The sequence below is a fragment of the Petaurus breviceps genome, unplaced genomic scaffold, assembly GCF_028583685.1.
Source record: "Petaurus breviceps papuanus isolate PSGF00001 unplaced genomic scaffold, PetGlider_PUasm1.0 188, whole genome shotgun sequence".
In the NCBI taxonomy this organism is placed as follows: domain Eukaryota; kingdom Metazoa; phylum Chordata; class Mammalia; order Diprotodontia; family Petauridae; genus Petaurus; species Petaurus breviceps.
The window spans coordinates 16,619,049-16,638,405 of record NW_027185804.1 but is presented as its reverse complement, the minus strand read 5'-3'; the positions used below and the strand labels follow the sequence as shown (position 1 = coordinate 16,638,405).

Below are 19,357 nucleotides of genomic sequence, written 5' to 3'. Positions count from 1 at the left end.
TTTCTGTTTGATGGATTACATATACTTCGGCGTTCCTGACAGTAACTTCTTTTCCTGTGGTTGATAGGGTGCTGGACTTGGAATCCAGAAAATTGGATTCAGATCCTATTTCAGAAACTTATGTTAAGTAACCCTGGACAGATTCCTCATGTGTACAGTGGGGAATAATAATATCACCTATCTCTGAGTATTGTTATGAAGATCAAAAGAAATGACATATAAGGTGCTTTGCCAACCTTAAAGCACTAAATGAGGGGGAGGGAAGGAAATAATCATTTATATGCCAGCTATTCTATGCTAGGCACTGTGTGAGCACTTTTACTAATGTTTTCTCATTTGATTGTAGTTGGTATTATTATCTCCACTTTACAGTTAAGGAAACTGAGGCAAAGATAAAATTACTTGTCCAAAGTTGCATATCTAGTGAATGTGAATAGTTGTCATTTTTCAATTCACAAGACAGTGGTGCTCAGACAACCAAGTATATGTTGAGTGCCTACTACATGTAGGGCCCTCTGCTAGACTTGTATAGAATACCTAAAGAAAGATTCAATTATTCTTTTACTATAGCTTAATTCTTATTTTTTAGGTAATTGGGGGCTAAGTGACTTGCCTACAGTCACACAGCTAGTAAATATCAAGTATCTGAAGCTGAATTTGAACTCAGGTCCTCCTGACTCCAGGACATGTGCTCTCTTCATTGTACTACCTAGCTGTGCCCTGATCTTTCTTGGATTTTTTTCTTAGATTTTTGTTTAATAAATAACTTCATAGGACTGACACCTTGCACAGAGTCTTACATGCCAAAGACACAATAAATCTACTGTCTTTCATTCTCTTCATGATTTCCCTGTGCATAGCACAGTGTCATACATGTTTCTTGATGAGTATTTTTCCTTTTCAGTTCTTCAAACCAACTTAGCACCTACTATTTCCAAAGTATAGTGCTATGGGCGGGTGTTTGAGAGACAAAAGTCCCCTTCATCAAGAAGTTTGTATCATATATGGGAGATATTTTAAATATATATGTATACACACATATATGTACATATACACACATGCACATGTGTATGCATATGTTTATCTCATATATATATATGACACATACACATTCTACACACACATACACACACAGTTATGCAAATTAATTTCCAGGGAGAGCCAGCACTAATGACGGGAGTTGGGCTGTATCAGGAAAGACCTTGGATGGCACCCGAGCTAAGCTTTCAGCTGGCTGGTGGTACTGAGAGGTAGAAGTGAGGAGGAAATGCAGGAATGGCTGGTGCACAAGCATGGAAAGAAATGGAGCTGTATGTCCTGGGAATAGCTATCAGGCCAGTTGGATGTGATCGCACTCTTGAAACAACTCTGGAACAGTAAGCAGGAGCCAAGTTGAGTTGTATTGTATTGTATCGAACTGGGACCAAATTCGATGACTAAGGCAGTACAAATGCTTCCTTTCTCCTCCCTTCTCTCTAGCAGTACAAATCAATATTTCATAGACACACATTTTTGTTATTATCCACGTAATGTGCTTGCTAATCTAACTAGTTCCTTATCTGTTGAGGTAGCATGTGTTCAGCTACATAGTAAATATTTTAGGAGGGAAATATATCTTCACCTCTGCATCCTCATCTGAAAGAAGGCAAAGTTGAAACTATTTCCCACCTCTTTTAGGCATATAAAAATTTTCAGGTAAAGGAGGAGTTTCTCTGAGTTGCCCAAAGAGATTTGATTTTTAAACAAAGGCTCTGAGATTGAAAAAGTGATATAGAGATAGAATCTTTGCTGGCTCTGTCATAAAGGTACTGACGGCTTAGTCTGGGTACCCATGCTCAATTGATCTACCTATGAGATGTTTTGATAAAATAAAAAACTTTCCACTGGACAAAGGACATTGAGTATACATATACCCCAGCCACCTGCTTCCAACTTGGTCTTAATATTGTTTCTGGTTTTGAGAGATAAAGATCCACACCAGAAGTAGTTAGACTGGATAGGTGATGTGATACTCTGTTAATCAATCAATTTTTAAAGTACCCACTGTGGAGGCTCTAAGGCTAGAAGACAAAACTGAAAAGTCTCTGTCTTCAAGAACCTTACATTTTATTTGAGAAAACTACATGGCCATATGTTCATAATTAAAATTTTATACACACATAACAAATACAAGGTGATTTTGTGTGTGTGTGTGTGTGTGTGTGTGTGTGTGTGTGTATGTGTATGTATGGGAGGGCACTAGCAGCTGAGGTGTTTAGGAAAAGTCTTATGGAAGGAGGCAGATCTTAAAATGAGCTTTGAAGGAAACTAGGGATTTTAAAAGGTAGAGGTGAGGAAGGAGTCAGATAATGATAAACAGGAGCTTACATAACTACTTTGAATGTCAGAGACTATATCTGATGGACACATCAGCCATTCTATCTGTTGGTACTTGTGGGGACCCCCCTCTTCTCTCTGGAGAAGAAGGTTCACCTCCTCATATAAGATTGATGATAAATGAGAGATGATGGCAGGAGGCATCTGAGTTCTGGGAGAGAAGAAAGAGCTCTTGGCAAATGGTCCCATTTTTTTTTCAGTGAAAGATAAGTTTTTTCCATGGAGAGAATCAGGAAGGGGGAACCTAGGAAGTCTGAGGAGGGATGAAAAGATTTGGAAAATCAGCTATGGTGAGTGGGATAATGAAGTGATTAGAGGATGGAAATGGATTGCCTTGCCACATTGAGAGCTCAGTTGAGATTATGTCACATAAATTTGTAGTGAATCCAGTCAGCACGGTTTACTAATTCTCTCTAGTTTGTAAGTGGGAATTGAGTCAGGGGATGAATAGGGTAATACAAGACTGAGGCTTGGCAGGGCAAGATCTTCATTAGGATAAAGGGGCAAAGGACTTGAGAAGAAGACGGAGTGGAGTCGAACTAGTTCACTGAGGGTTCAAGATAGGGAAGGACAGATGTGGCTAGTGAAGGGGTGACTGTGAAAAATCTGAGAAGTGCATGATTTGGAACTCTATGTCTTTGGTCAGTTTCCTTGTCTATAACATGAGATAATTGAATTAGATCACTTCTATGTTCCCTTTCAACCCTAAACCTGTGATCATTTGAACTCAATCAAGTTGCATTACCTTACCATTACCAATCTTCTTCATCTTAACCCTTGGGTACAGTGGAAACTAAATTAAAATTCTTAAAAGGGGTCTTGAAAGAGAATAATGATAATATTATTGATAGATGAATAACAATACTGATAATGATAACAATAGTGCCTATATGTTCCAGGCACTGTGCTAAGTACTTTGTACAAATATTTCATCTGAGTCTCATGATGACCCTGGGTGGTAGGTTCTATTATCCCCATTTTACAACTGAGGAAATAGAAAAATACATTAAAAGATTTGTCCAGAGTCACATAGTTAGTGAGTTTCTGAGACTGGATTTGACGTCATGTTTTCCTGACTGCTGACCCAGCACTATACCCTCACCACCACCTATAATATAATGAAGAAATAGCCATTCACTCTTACAACACTCTATTAATCCATCATCCCTCATGCTATGTCCTTGAGAGGGAAGAGTCTAAAAAGGGGTATGTATTACCGTCTTTATGCTGTATGTTATGACACATAGCATGCTTGGTAGAAGAAAACTTTCCACTTTGGGATCTGTGAACATATACAAGTTAAGAGCACTTCCCCTTTAAGTGATTTTATTTGTCCAAAGACGAATAGACTTGTTATGAAATAACTAATGTTTGCTTTTTGTTTGTAACAACTGTTGATGGGGTTTGAATTCCATACACTTCTTGGCTGTCTCCAGTGTTCTTATTAATGAGATTATTACCCAGTTTCAGATTTTTTTTTTGCTGTGCTCAATTTGTGCAAAACTTTCTGCATATTTTTAATCTGGGATTTATCTATTACATTGTTTCTTCCATGGTGCTTCTAAGACACCTCAGCTCCTATTAGTGCTGTGGCTTTGTAACTGGCCTAGAATATTTGATGCAAAAAATTTAAATGTTAAATATCACCATGCCCTTCCTAAGAGCATGATGTCAGATAAACACTTGCAATTATGAAGTTGCTTAACTGCCTCAGTTTCCTTATCTGAAAAATGAGAGGGTCAGATTAGATAGTCTATGAAGTCTCTTCTAACCCTTCTTAATATGATCCTAAGTAATCATGATCCTAAATATAAATTATCATTAACCACTCTAAAACATTTCAAATCTCTAGCGACCAGAGATAGATTCATTAAAACAACCTTGAGTTATTACCTCATACCTATTAGTTGAGATGGGAAAAGTCATATTGGATTGACTGAAAGAAGAAGACATACTATTTCATTGCTGGCAGAACAAAATCTATGTTCAACAATCAGGGAATGGCTAAACAAATTATGACACATGAATGCGATGGAAAATTACTGGACCATAAGGAATGACAAATATGAAGAATTTATAGAGTAAAGAAAACAGAGCCAAGAGAACAACTTGTACAGTGGCTAAAACAATATCAATTAAAAGTCAACATAGAGAAGCAACAAATTCTGATCAGTTGCATAGCTATTTTTATTGCTGTACTGCCAAAGTTCAAGGGCACATCTATAATTTCTGTTAATAAAAAATAAGCCAAATCATTTTCTTGGAGAATGTACTTTGAAAAGTGGTTTGGGTATTAGGAGCATTCTGTAATGGAGAAACAAAATGCATCAAAATTATTTAAAAATATAATATAATGTCCCTGAAGAATAGTTTTGCGAGGAAGAGGGCTGGGAAAAGATCGAGACATAAGAATTTAAGAGCTGGGAGAAGGGACCTTGGAAATCACTAAGTTCAGCTCTCTCATTTTTACAGATGAGAAAAATGAGGCCCACAGGTGAAATGATGCATTCTCAATAGTCTGGCAACAAAGGGACAGGCCGAGCTGCAAGGCTGGAACTCAAGAGTCCTTTTACCTCCGGTCTAGTGATTTTTTCCACTAGATGACTGATTATAGAGTAGGAAATTCTCCTATTAACTGCCAGAGGATGTGGTTCCTTTGGAATTTACTCTGGGATGCATCAAAATTTTGGAATATTCATTGAAGACGGTTGGGTATAAAGAAGCATCATGTCCCTAGGAACATTCCACTTCTGGTTAAGTCATGTCTCCTTTTGAGACTCTTTTCTGAAATCTCAGATCTTGTTTTATTCTAATTCTACAATACAGACAGCAAATGGTTTCTCCTTTTCTTTTTCTATCCTCCCCATCCCTTCCCCATCCAAGCTCTAAATGTCTCCAGGGATCTGTTACTATCATCATCATTGTCATCATCATCATCATCAACACCATTATTATTATTATCAGGCTATTTATTCAACTCAGTTATTTAATTGCTTTTCATCGGTTACATTCCCTGGAATCATAGGATCATAGTTTTAAAGCTAAGAAGATGCTCTGAGCTCACCTAAGCCAATGCTCTGTTTTCACAGATAAGCAAATTGAGGAAAAGAGAAGTTAAGTGACTAGTGCAAACTCATGCAGTGTATATGGTAGAGTTGAGATCTGAACCCAGGATCTGTGATATTCTTTCCATTGAGACACACCACTTTCAAAGAGAAAAAAATAGGTGCAAGTCCCTCTTCCTGCCCCAATCATGGTGCTGTTTCTCAATTTCTCTGGTTCTCAGGATCCTTAATTGTAAAAGCAGGGGGTTGTACTAGATTCTAACTCTCAGTTGATGACACTATCTATGCATAGACATGAAATACTTTAGCACAGTGACTGGCACATATTAGACAATAAATGTTTCTTGATTGATTGATGTGAAAGCATGAACTTCTCTATGTTCTTTTTCTCCCTTACTGGGCAAACATCCATCCTCCTTAAAATAGGGATTTACTGACCATCTCATCTGGTTGTCCAGATAATGAGCTGACAATTTGATGACATCATCTGAGAAAATACAGCTGTTAAAAATGACATGTCTTTTGGCCTTGAGGCTACTGCTATTTTGATCTAGTATTTGTACAGTAGCACCTTAAAATTTTTTTCAAAGGCATAACAGATTAAAAAGTCACTAAACTATGTATGCCCTTCAATCTAGTGAGACTATTATTTGATCTATATTTCTTTTTTTTTGTTTGTCTTCTTTTTGGAGGGGCAACTGGCATTAAGTGACTTGCCCGAGGTCACACTGCTGGTAAGTGTTAAGTGTCTGAGGCCAGATTTCAACTCAGATCCTCCTGACTCCAGGGCCAGTGCTCTATTCACTGTGCCACCTAGCTGCCCCTTAGCCTATATTTTTTAAAAGATCAAAGAAAAGGACCCATATGCATATGTATGTGTGTATACACATAGCGTATATACATATGTGTGTATATATGTGTGTGTGTGTGTATGTGTATATATGCAACTTTTTGTGGTGGCCCCAAACTGGAAACTAAGGGGGATGCCCAGTTATTGGGGAATGGCAAAACAAATTATGTTATGTGAATGTGATGGAATGTTATTAAGCCAAAAGAAAAAAAGAACACTTTAAGAAAGGTTTGTTGAATTGAATTGTTATGAACTTAATTGTTTTGTTTTATGTTAGGAGTATTTGTACCATTGAGATGCCTCAAGCCCTTTTGGAAAGAGAGTGAGGCATAAAACTTAAATAATACGAAGTGGCTGAAAGAAAAACAATCCTAGATTTAAAAGCATCAACTTCATAGAAGGTTTAATGTGGAAGACTAAATATACTAAAACTGTATCATTCCAGGAAGGGATAGGATGAGGTATCTCTGTGCTGATTAGAATGTACTATTTGTCACCTTTCTTTATTTCTTAATTATTTAATATTTTATCCCCCTATTTACATGTAAAACAATTTTTAACATTTAAAAAAATTTTGAGTCCAAGATTCTCTCCTCTCCCTCTCCCCCCCCCATTGATATATGGCAAGCCATTTGATATAAGCTATGCATGTGCAGATGTGCAAAACACATTTCCCCATTAGTCATGTTGCAAAAGAAAGCACAGACCAAAAAAATACCCCAACAAACCCAAGAAAAATAGAGAATTAAAATAGTATGTTTCAATCTTCATTCAATCTCCATCAGTTCTTTCTCTGAAGATATCATCCTTCTTTATTGAAAAATCTCCTGGACCTTCTTTTAAGCAGCCTTTTTACTCAAAATAGAAATGCATTATATTTCTGGCTATTTGCTATGGGGCTTTCTGTCACTTAAAACTCACATATTCTTATTTTTTATTTTTTACTTACTTTTTATTTTTTACTTATTCCTATTACAAAAGAGACAGTGTTGGTATAATCAAGTGGATGAAACGTTGGTACAGAATTTGGAATCAGGATGCCTGAGCTGCAATCCTTACTCTGATTCTACCTATATACCCATAAGTAAGCTATTTCACCTTTTGGGCTTCAGTTCATCATTTGTCAAATGAGTAGAGTGAATTAAATGGTTTCTGGGGTCTCTTTTATCTCTAGACATGTATCCTTTTGACTCGAAAAGATCTGGGTTCGAATCCCACTTATGATACTTTGGATCATAGATTTAAAGCCAAAAGGGACCTTGGAAATCATCAAGGCTGACTCTCTGATTCTACAGATGAGGAAACTGAGGCTCAGAAAGAAGGAGTGATCCTGGAAAGTCATTTAACCTCTTTGAGTTAGTTTTTTCATCTGTAAAATGGGCATTATAATAGTACCTGCCTCTTGGAATTGTTGGAGGATCAGGTGAGATAAGATACCTAAAATGCTTTTCAAACCTCAAACTATTATATAAATGTTGGCTATTTGCTTTTGTTTCCTCTTCCCAGCATTTGTAGGAATTGGTTTCATTTCCCCAAAATTTTACACGTGTGCATGCACAAACACACAGGTATAATACGAACACGAACACATACACATATGTATATATGCACATATATGTGTATATATTTATAGATACATATTACAGCTCTGTGGAGAGAGAATATCAATGCTGGTGAAATTGGAGTATTTGGAAATATGACTGGAAAGACTTGATTTTCTTCCACACTCAAGAATGAGCTACCAATTGCTCCTGGCATCTTGTGGTTTTTAAGCTAATTTAAAAAATTTCTCCAGTTGTTGCAAAGCGGCTTCTTTTACGGGCTTTCCTCTTATCTGGCTTCCTGTTGGTTATGGAAATTTCTGCCTTAGCATTGACAGCTGACACCATGCCAGCGAAAGGATTCACCTCTAATGAAAAGTGGAGCAAATCATATGTATGTTGGTTGAGCTGAAACTCACCCATAAAACGTGAGATAGAGGAAGCCAATCCTCTTGCCGAGTTTAGCGACTTCACCTCGTTGCGCAGCCGCTCCGGTTAGCCGCACTATGCCGATTTTCTTAAGAGTGGACAGCCAGTTATAGGCATGTTCATCACTTGTTAAAACATCTTCAAAATCCAGAGTAGGAAGCTGGAGACTTGCGCCCCAATACTGACATTCTGAGGGTCAAGAAAAGGTAGTATAAAATGTCATGATTTTGACATTACTATTCATTCATGTTAATAACGGAAAGGTCATCATTAATAAGCCAATGAACAGCAACCCCATGAAGTGGGCAGCACCATCATTATTATGCCTATTTCACCTATGGGGAAACTGAGACCAAGATTAGCAATGTGACTTTCCTAAAGACTCCCAACTAGTAAGGAACAGAGTAGGGAAATCAAAACTCATATATTTGGGTCCTGAGTCTTTTTTCTCTTTTTGCTAAGTAGGGGAAGTAAGATCTGCCCAAGTAACCACAAAATAGAGTGTGAAATTGTCATTAGAGTAAAAAAAAATAGATTATTAAGGGGTTTCTGAGGAAGAACTTAGCTCTCAGATCTTGGCCTTTCTCAGATGGATCCACCAACTGAAACTAAATAAAATTTATGTGTGATATCCATTATGAAAGAATCATTTGCAGTTGACTAGTATATGAATTGGACACACCATCAGCCTCTGTGCCCCTCGTGTGCCTGGCATCTGCTCAGAAATACTTCTGAGCATTTCTACTTTATTTATCATCTAGATGTTTTATTGCAAAAGGTATGATAAAAATCAATGGGGATGCCACTTAAAAAAATGGGAATGAGAAAGGAAAAGGAAGAACACATGCTTTTCATCAGAATAGGGACAGATCTTTCTGCAGCCTCTGTCTTCCGAGAAAAAAAAAAACAAACCTCCTTAGAGCTCAGTGGAAGCTGCCCAAAATGAGGGCAGAATACAAACTTGGTTCTGGGACATTAAAAATGAAGTGGGTTCTTGCAGGCAGCATCATAGAAGATAAAAGGATAAGTAATGGGAGGCTTGGATGCTGAGCTGCTCCTTCTAATTGAATAATGCTGAATATATAAATTATTCAGTAGAATTATTCACTGTAGAAAGATGAAAGTAAAACCAGTGTTTTTTTAAAGATCCTCTGAATTGCAAACTAGTATCTTCCAGAGAAGATAGAAGAGAAAGGAAATCAAACTTTGCCAAGGGAAACTATTCAGATATTAACAGCCATACTCAAGAAGGAGATCATTCCACACCATTCACTTTGGTTTCTAGTTCTCATCCACATACTGTTATAAAGTTATAACCCACTTTAAGTGGGAGGCCAAGTGTTCAAGATCTCAAAATCAGTCTGTGTCATAGAAACCTTTTTTTCTTTTAACTTGGAATCAGTCCTATTAAGGGAAAAGATCCCCAATTTAGGAATGAATAATGGACTAGTGTTATCCAATCAGAGATCTTCATTTTTCCAGGTGTGGTGGGGAAGGGAAAATAACTATTCCCTCTTTGTCTTTCTATGGTCATGTTGTATAAGGACACCTATAGACAGCCAGTTTGAACCTAACCAGCTGGAGAGGTGATTGTTAAATTTTCAGTGTGAGCATTTTCTCCCTTGAAAATCAGCAAATGGTCCAAACCAAGACTTGGTTTTTGTTGACTGGAAAAAATGTTTTTAATGCAGATGAAATTTACAAGTGTATTGTGTGTATATCTTCCCCTCCCTCCCTCCTCCAAGCTGGCTGTTAAATATTCAACAGCACACTTGCAGAAGTGTGTCTGTGTGTATCTGTGCCATATTGAATGACAATGCATCTTCCCAAGGGAAGATAGAATTTCAATAAACAACAGATTATAGAATATCAGAACTGAAGGGACCATACAGTGTCTATAATAGACACCTTACTTTGTAGTGGAAGGAAACAAGATTTGCTTAAAAGAATGAATGAATATAGTCAGAATATCAAGTTCAACCCTCTCATTTTACATCTGAGGAAAGAGCTGGGAGCTCATTCTATCGTGGAGGTTCTTGACAAAAGGTTCATGAACTGGTTTTTTAATATTAATAGTTATGTTTTATAGTGATTGGTTTCCTTTGTGACCTTTTGCATTTCATTTTGTGTATTTATGAGCAGTATTCTGAAAAAAGAGTCCATAGTATGTTTCATCAGACCACCACAAAATGTTGAGTACCTGTTTTTTTGTTTTTTAGGAAGAATGTGATTCTTTTTAGAGCACAGGATTTAGAGCTAGGAGGGATCTTAAAGTTCATCTAATCCAATTCCCCTATTTTACTGATTGAAAAAACTGAGGCCAAGAGAAATGAATCCAAAGTCACCATTTGAATTCAGGTCTGCTGACTTAAAGTCTTTTCCTCTTCCTACAGAATATTTCTAATGGTATCTTTTAGATAACTGATGGACTAATTAGCAATGAACTATGATCACTTTCTCTTTATCCCTTTCTTTGTTGTTGTTGTTTTTTTATAGAGTTCTCTTTTCTCTCCCCATCTCTCTGCCCCCAGCTGCATATCCTGGCATAGAGCATCATTAGTGTATAGGTTTTTTTTTTCAGGTTTATTTAAAAATAAGAGGAATTTCTCTAGAACTTGGGATATTTCCTCTATGGAATATTTGTGAGGAAATATGGAGAACTGTAGGATGAGAATTTTAAGATTATTGTTCCAAAGCTAGAAAGAACATAGGAAAAAATGGAAGTGATTTTGCTGGGGTGGAATGGAGAGGTGGAAATGACAGGGAGAGGGAATACGAAAAGACTTGTATTAGAGATGAGACAAGGAATTCTAAGAGGTATAAGTGAAGGAGAGCATTCTACACTTGGGGGTGGGGTCAGACTGTGCAAAGGAATGAAACAAAGATAGAATATTGAATTTGGAAAACAATAAAAACTGACACTTATAACATGTAGTATATGAGGAATAACATGAAATAAATTGGGAAGATTGTGAGGAGTTTTAAATACCAGATGGAAGATTTATCCTAGAAGCAACAGGGAACCATTTAAGCTTCTTGAGCAGGGAAATGACACAGTCACATCTCTAGGGGACTCAGTCTACCCTTATCGGTTCAACTATTACTTGTCAGAAGGCAAATTTCAAATCTGTACTTGAAGTTGACTTGTCTTGATTTCTGAATCCCAACTGTTTATAGAATATTTCTGTTTGCACTCCCTATCATCAGGTTGAGTCAATTAGCATTCATAAAACACTTATTAGTTGCTAGGTACTGTGATGAATTCTAGGAATATAAATACAAGCATAAAGAAAGACTACTCCCAACTTACTACATCTAAAACAGAATCACAGAATCTTAAGAGTTGGAAGGGATTTTGGTGGCCACGTAGCCTAACTTGTACCTGATGAGAGGAAGCTGAAAGCCTGAAATGGGCTTAGGCTTCACTGACCTAATAAATATAATAAGGAGAAGAGAATAAGTAGACTGGAGAAGATGATGGCTTTGTCCCTTGGGATGAGTTTTGTCTTTATACCTTCTCTATTTACCTTGCTCTAGCTCTCATCTATACGACAGAATAGGAAGGTTGTTAGAATTGTGAAACTGGGAGACCCTGGACCCTAACAACCCTGGAATAAAGGGAGCTAGGTGGTGCAGTGGATAGAGTGCCAGCCCTGGAGTCAGGATGACCCATCTTCCTAAGTTCAAATCTGGTCTCAGACGCTAGCTATGTGACCCTGGGCAAGTCACTTAACTCTGGTTGCTTCAGTTTCCTAATCTGTAAAATGAGCTGGAGAAGAAAATGGCAAACCTTGCCACTATCTTTGCCAAGGAAACCCCAAATGGGTTCCCCCAACTCATGAAGAGTTGCACATGACTGAAAAGTGGTTGAACGAATATTCTAAATAGCTTGATACCTGCCATGGGGAATCTCTTGCTGAAACTGAAAAACCAAGGCTGAAATGAAGGGATCTCTGTTTTCTCATCTCTAAATTGTGAGGGTTGTGCTAGATGATTTGTTCAAATCCCTTTGTTCTCTAAGGCTATCAGAATAGGAGCCAGAACACAACCCAAAGGTCTTCCTTTAGGTGTCAGATTCTAAGGCTGATGCAATCTACTGCTGTTCTGAATGAGCTATAGCAAGCATTGGGTCAGAGCCTACTCTTCTCATTAGGAAGAGATAGCCCTATAGCAATAGGCATTAGTTAAATCAGAAGCTGGAAGCAGAAAGGAGCTCTACATTCATTCTATCTTAAACTTCTTAGTATTTTGAAGATCCATGGGAAAGCCAATGTGGTGGATCAGAGGAAGCAAACCTTGCTGAACTCTTTCAACTTTCCCTTCCAAATCACTTAAATTAAATTTTAGGGTAAGACATTTTTCCAGCCTAAGAAAACTTAGGAGGTTGGCAGGAAACGTATGTGGCACTGGGTGGAGATCTGTCCAGAGAGCATAAACATAGAAGCAGCAACACTGACAGAAGCAGCAGCTTCAGGAGCTCTCAACCCAGAGCTGGTAAGGGGGTCAGACAACTGATCAGAAGGAGATTGACAGGGACCTTCTGTTGACACTGTGTGCAGCTGGTGCTGATTGACAGTTCTATTGCCCATACACATTTCTGTGCTATAGTTCTAGGGTGGAAAGAAGCACTGGTGGTCAATCACAAGGAAACAGGGGCCCTTGCCACAGTTCTAAGGCAAAGAGAAGCCTTACTATTTGTAGCTGCAGGAGAACAGGGGACCTGGTCACAGGTCCAGGACCAAGAGGAGCTCTAGGGTTTGCAGCTGAAGGGGACCAGGGACCCTTTATGGGTAAAGAATAGGGTTCAGACCAAAGGAGTACCTCTCTCATACATCTCCCCAGATCTCACCACCTCAGAAGCATTTAAAACTGTCAGAAACCAGAAGTAGCTCTGAAAATAGCAGCACAAAAAAAGCCTGAAGCTTGGGATGGTGCCTCCTCACCCACAGGTGAGCAGAGCCCACTTTTTCACATAAAGTTCAAAGCAGGAAATAGGATGGAAAAATAAAGGAAAAAAAAGATCTTGACTATAAAAACCTTCTACAGTGGCAGGAAAGACCAAGACACAAACTCAGAAGTTAATGATGTGAAAACAGACACAAGCAAAGCCTCAAAAAAAGGTGCTCATTAGACACAAGTCCACAATTCCTGGAAGAGTCAAACAGAGACGAGAGTAGTGCAGGAAAAACTGGGCAAAGAAATGATAGTGATGTTAGAAGTGACAAAACCAGAATTAAGAGTCTGGTAAAAGAGACACAAAATATCATTGAAGAAAATAACTACTTAAAAAAATGAATAGGTCAAATGGAAAAAGAGACATAAAAGTTCCCTGAAGAAAATAATTATCTAAAAAGTAGAATTGGGCAAGTGTAAGCTATTGACTCCATGAAATATCAAGAAACATAAAACAAAGTCAAAAGTATGAAAAAGTAGAAGAAAATGTGAAATATTTCACTGGAAAAACAACTGGCCTGGAAAAATAGATTGAGGAGAGGTAATTTAAGAATTATTGGATTATCTGAAAGCCCAGATCAAAGAAAGAGTTTAAATACCTTATTTGAAGAAATTATCAAGGACAACTGCTATAATATCTTAGCAACAAAATTTGAATATTGTATTGTAACAGTGAGGATCACACAAGATTGAGCAGCTTCCACATTAAAGGACTAAAGGACTTAGAATATGATATTCTGGAAGGTAAAACATCTAGGACTACTACCAAGGATAACCTATCCAGCAAAACTAAGCATAATCCTTCAGAAGAAAAATAGATATTTAACAAAATGGAGAGTTTTCAAGCACTCCTGATGAAAAGACCAGAGCTGAATAGAAAACCTGACATTTAAACATTAGACTCAAGAGAAGCATAAAAAGGTAAACATGAAAGAGTAAGCCTAAGGCACTCAAGGGGTTAAGCTGTTTACATTCCTATATCGGAAGATGATACTTGTATTTCCTAAGAACTTTATCATTAAATGGCTATTTAAAAGGAGTTTACAGAGACAGAGAATATAGGTCTGAGTAGATAATGTTGGAATGGTTTTTAAAAAATGAAGGAATGAGAAAGAGGGAATCACTGAGAGAAGGGAGAGGTAGAATTGGGAAAATTCACATAAAAGGAGGTACACAAAGAAGAGCTTTATAGTGGAGGGGGAAATGGAGGGAGGAGTTAAGGACAATGCCTGAACCTCACTCTCATTGGAATTAGTTCAGAGGGAAGAATGTGTGTGTGTGTATAGATACATATATGTATATAGATATATACCCACACCTTCACACATATATTACATACATATGTATATGCACATATGTACACACATATACATATATGCACAGTCAACTGTGTGTAGATCTCTATCTTACCTAATAGGGAAAAAGGAGGAAAAGGGATAAGAGAAGGGGGAGGATGATGAAAGAGATGATGAATTAAGGGAGCTAGTGGTCAGAAACAAAATAGACTTTTTAGGAAGGACTGGATAAAGAGAGAAAGAAGAAGAACAAACAGAAGAAAATGGGATGGAGGGAAACACAGAGCTAGTAAATCAAAACTGAATGTAAATGGGATTAGTTCACCTATAAAATGAAAACATATAGCAAAATGGATTAGAAACCAGAATACAACAATATTTTGCTTACAAGAAACCCACTTGAAACAGACACAGAGTTAAAATAAAGGGCCTGAGCATAATATAATATGCTTCAGCTGAAGTAAGAAAAAGCAGCAGCAGCAATTATGATCTTAGGCAAAGCAAAAGCAAAAATAGATTTAATAAAAAGATAATCAGGGAAACTACATTTTGATTAAAGGTACCATAGACAACAAAGTAAATCAAAAAAATTCACAGCAAGTTTTTCCAATATTCAAATGTATGCTGAGTATAGGACTGTGTCAAATATATAAAAATAATAACCATTCCCCAATTGGTAAATAGTCAAAGGATATAAATAAGCAATTTTCAGAAGAAGAAATTGAAGATATCTATAGTCATATAAAACAAAATTCTAAATCACTATTGATATATCTAAATCACTATTGAAAGCAAATTAAAACAACTCTGTGGTACCACCTCACACCTATCAGAAATGAGAAATGCTGGAGGTGATGAGGGAACATAGGTCCACTAATGCAATGTTGGTGGAGTAATGAATTGGCCTAACCATTCTGGAAAACAATTTGTAATTACTCCCAAAGGACTATAACACTGTGCATACCCACCAATGCCACTACTAGGTCTGTTTCCCAAAGAGATAAAAGAAAAAGGAAAAGCACCATTATGTACAAAAATATTTATAACAGCTTTTATTGTGTGGTGGCAAAGAATTGGAAATTGAGAGGAAGCTCATTAATTGAGGAATGACTGAACAAGTTGTGAAATATGATTGTGATGGTGTACTATTATGCTTTAAAAAGTAACAAGTCAGGGAGGTCATTTCAGAAACAAAACAAAACATGTCAAGACCTATATGAACTGATGAAAAGTCAAGTGAGAAGAACTAGGGTGTCATTATGCCCAATAACAGCAATGTTGTAATGATGATTGACTGTGAAAGACTTGGCTATGTTGATTAACACAATGATCCAAGACAAGTTCAAAGGACTCATGATGAAAAATTCTATTTGCCTCCAGAGAGAGAAATGATGAACTCTGAGTACAAATTTATTTTTCTTGCTTTTTTTGAAACATGGTTAATACAGAAATGTTTTGTATAATTCCACATGTGTAATTGATATCATATTGCTCGCCTCCTCAGTGGGTGGGGGAGGAAGTAAGAGAGAGAGAGAATTAAGAGCTCAAAATTTAAAAGGAAAAGAATTTTAAAAACAAATAGTAAGTAAAAAAATCTTCTGGCTATTTTCCACAGCATATTACACATAGGTTCTCAACACCTATTTGTTGATTAGTTGGTGATCATAGAAAATCTCAGGTTATAAGAGATCTTGCAAAAAAAAAATAAAAAAAACCCAAAAACAAAAAATAAGAGATCTTGCATTTAGTTCAGACCTCTCACTTTACAGATGAAGAATCTGAGCCCTGATGTGATGTGACTTGCCTAAGGTCATCCAAGTAGTAAGCGGCAAAGGATTTGAATTCAAGATCTATGACTCTAAATCCAGCATTCTTTCCAGCCTCAGCCACTTACTAGTTGGGTGACCCTGTGCAAGCCACTTAAACTCTGTTGGCCCCAGTTTCCCCAACTATAAAATGGGTATAATAATAGCATTTACCTCTTAGGGTTGTTGTGAGGACCAAATGAGTTATTATAATTAGAGATAAAGTGCTTAGCACTGTGCCTGATGCATAGTGGGTGCTCTATAAATATGTATTCCCTTCTTTCTACTATGCCACACTGTCTTTTACTTCTCTGGTATGTCTAGGTGTAGGGGATCTGGTTAGTGTGGAATGGGTAGGTAGAATTTGTTGATTGACAAAGGAAAAAACAGGCTACTTTTTCTTATAGTAAAAATTTCACTGCAATCAACTTGTTATTAAGTTATCAAAATGGAATTAGCATTCATTAATATAATTTTTCTAAAGGTTTTTTTTTTACCCTTCCCTAAAACTGGGGATAAAAGAAATGTAGAAGGGAAAAAAACCCTCCCAGATTGGGAGCCAGGATAGTGATGTAACAAGCACCCTCGTACCATAAGCAACAAGTTATTGTGGATTCCATCCAAAACATTTTTGTCTGAAGAGATCTGAGTAAAACTATCAGCAGTTTTGACAGTATTTGAACAAGCAGATGAAGATTAAACATTCCAGTTTTGTAAGTCTGTCCAACCCTGTGTGCTTAATAAGGCTTGTTGTAAAGGCAGGAGCTGTGCTGACTTGTCTTTAAAGGACAAGGGAGAATTGAGAGCATTTTAAAGCCTTCAAATCTTCAATTACAAAACATTATTTAAAGACACAAAATCACAACCAATATCCTATCCCTACTGATTTTTCTCAGCGGGCTTGAAAGGCACACAGCCCATGATCTCTTTGGCTAACCCTAACCATCTTTCTTCTAAAGTTAATGGAGCCCAATGTTTGACACATTTTAGACTGAGAGAAATCAAGATTTAATTGTTTATGTGTCTGTATTCCTCAAGATCTGCCACCTTTTTTTTCTTTTGGGTGGCCTTCATTGTGTCAATTATTGCTTCTATTCCAAATGGGCTTTATACCCATGAAGCCAGCCAGCTTTCTCCAGAAAAAGATATCTCTGTTTGGTGGAGATGTTCATATCATGCCAACATTTTTTCTAGCCACTCCTGGGATTGCTCAATCCATTTAAAATCACTTATCAAGCTATAGAATATGTTATTGATGGAAAAGGCCCAGATGGTGATAAATACTTTGGATGTTGACTGATCACTAGGCAATAAAATTGTCCAACTTCAAGTTGGAAGAGGATTTCACTATATAGGCATAAAAAAGAAACCATCACTTATTTTTATCTAAGGTTATAAATAAATTAAATATAACTGTCAACTTAGATTGAATGCAGATAATGGCTTAAATTTAATCAAGACAGAAACTTAATAGATTCATGGAATTTTAGAGCTGGCATGGGGCTTACAGATCAAATGATCAATCTGTCATTCATTTTAGTTTGGTTCCCTAGGACTGTTGACATTCTGTGTAGTCAACAAACCAATTGATTTCTTTTCATCTGGTTAGCAAACTGTGCCAATGAAGGTAAGGACCAGGGATGATGTTGTAGAAAGGACAGTCTGAAGTTTTGAATAGGAATGGGTATCCTGGCTCTGTATGACTTTGAGCGAATTATCTCATTTGTGTAAGGCTTAATTTTCTCTTCTCTGAAAAAAAGGGACAGTAATATTTGTTGTTACCTATCCCATGGGGGTATAGTGAGGAATAGTGATAATTCCTGTTACTTACTTTGTAAATGTAACCTATCAAAGGGTAATAACTACATAGGATCACGAGATTTAGAACTGGAAGGACCATAGAGGCCATAGACTCCAATCCCTTCATTTTACAAATAAGAAAATGGAGGGTTAGAGAGGTTAAGCAGTTTGTGTGGTCACACAGCTTGTAAATTTCTAAGACAAGGTTTGAACTCAGGTCTTCCAAACTCCAAGTCCAGCCTTCTATGCACTATACCATATAGCTAATCAGAAAAATATAATAATCATAATTTCTTATTATTTTACCCACACAGGTTGGTTAGTGGTTCTCTGGTCTCTTAATAGCATAAAATAGCCATCTTGCAAATGTTATCTCTTTAGTCATAAGGACCACTGAGAGAGAGCATAGCAGGATCAGTGCACACTTATCACCAGCAGTGGAAAAAAATGGGTCTTACCATTGGTGTGCTTAGAGCTCTGTGCATACCTATGGCCTTACTGATGCAAAGGACAACATTTTATATTAGGCATTTAAGAGACTCAGTGGATAGACAGCAGAACTTGGACCTGAGCTGGAATTCGGCCTCAGACTCCCTAGCAGTATGAACCTGGTTAAGCTACTTAATCTCTGCTTCAATTTTCTCATTTCTTAAATGGGAATATAAATAGTCCCTATCTCATAGCATTGTTGTGGGGATCAAATGAGTTAAAATATGTCAAGTACTTGTGAAGTTTAAAGCATTATATAAATACTATCTTTCACTGCCTTTGCTGTACTTACTAAAGCATAACAGATAAATTAAATCTGATATTTGGCATGGCATAATGGATAGTGTTGGACTTTGTCAGAAAGCTATGGGTCTTACTGATGTTAAAACTCAGCCTCAGTTTTAAAATAATGCCTGCTATCTAGGACTATTGGAGGATCATATGAAATGATGTAAATAAGGCACCTTGTATACATTTAAGTGCTGGATATATGTAGCTTTTCTTATTATCATAATTCAATGTTCAGTATAATGATAATAGCTACCATTTATAGAGTGCTTTGAGATCTGCAAAGCACTTTATCTCAGTTTATAAATATACATATATATAAATCTCGTTTTATAAAACTCTAAGAGACAGGTGTTATTATTATCCTCATTTATTTTTTTTTTTTTGCTTTTTGGAGGGGCATTTGGGGTTAAGTGACTTGCCCAAGGTCACATGACAAGTAAGTGTTAAGTATCTGAGGCTGGAT

The 19,357-nt window shown here is 37.0% G+C and overlaps 1 protein-coding gene across 7 annotated transcripts in view; it reads right to left on the bottom strand.

Annotated features, from left to right (window-relative positions):
* BBOX1 (gamma-butyrobetaine hydroxylase 1) overlaps window positions 1-19,357 on the bottom strand; it is a 519,348-nt gene that overhangs the window by 25,767 nt on the left and 474,224 nt on the right. For all 7 annotated transcript variants that reach the window (XM_069091330.1, XM_069091326.1, XM_069091328.1 and 4 more), the window contains one exon: window positions 8,252-8,450. In XM_069091330.1, the coding sequence (XP_068947431.1) occupies window positions 8,252-8,450 (199 nt within the window). The remainder of the gene's footprint in view (window positions 1-8,251; window positions 8,451-19,357) is intronic.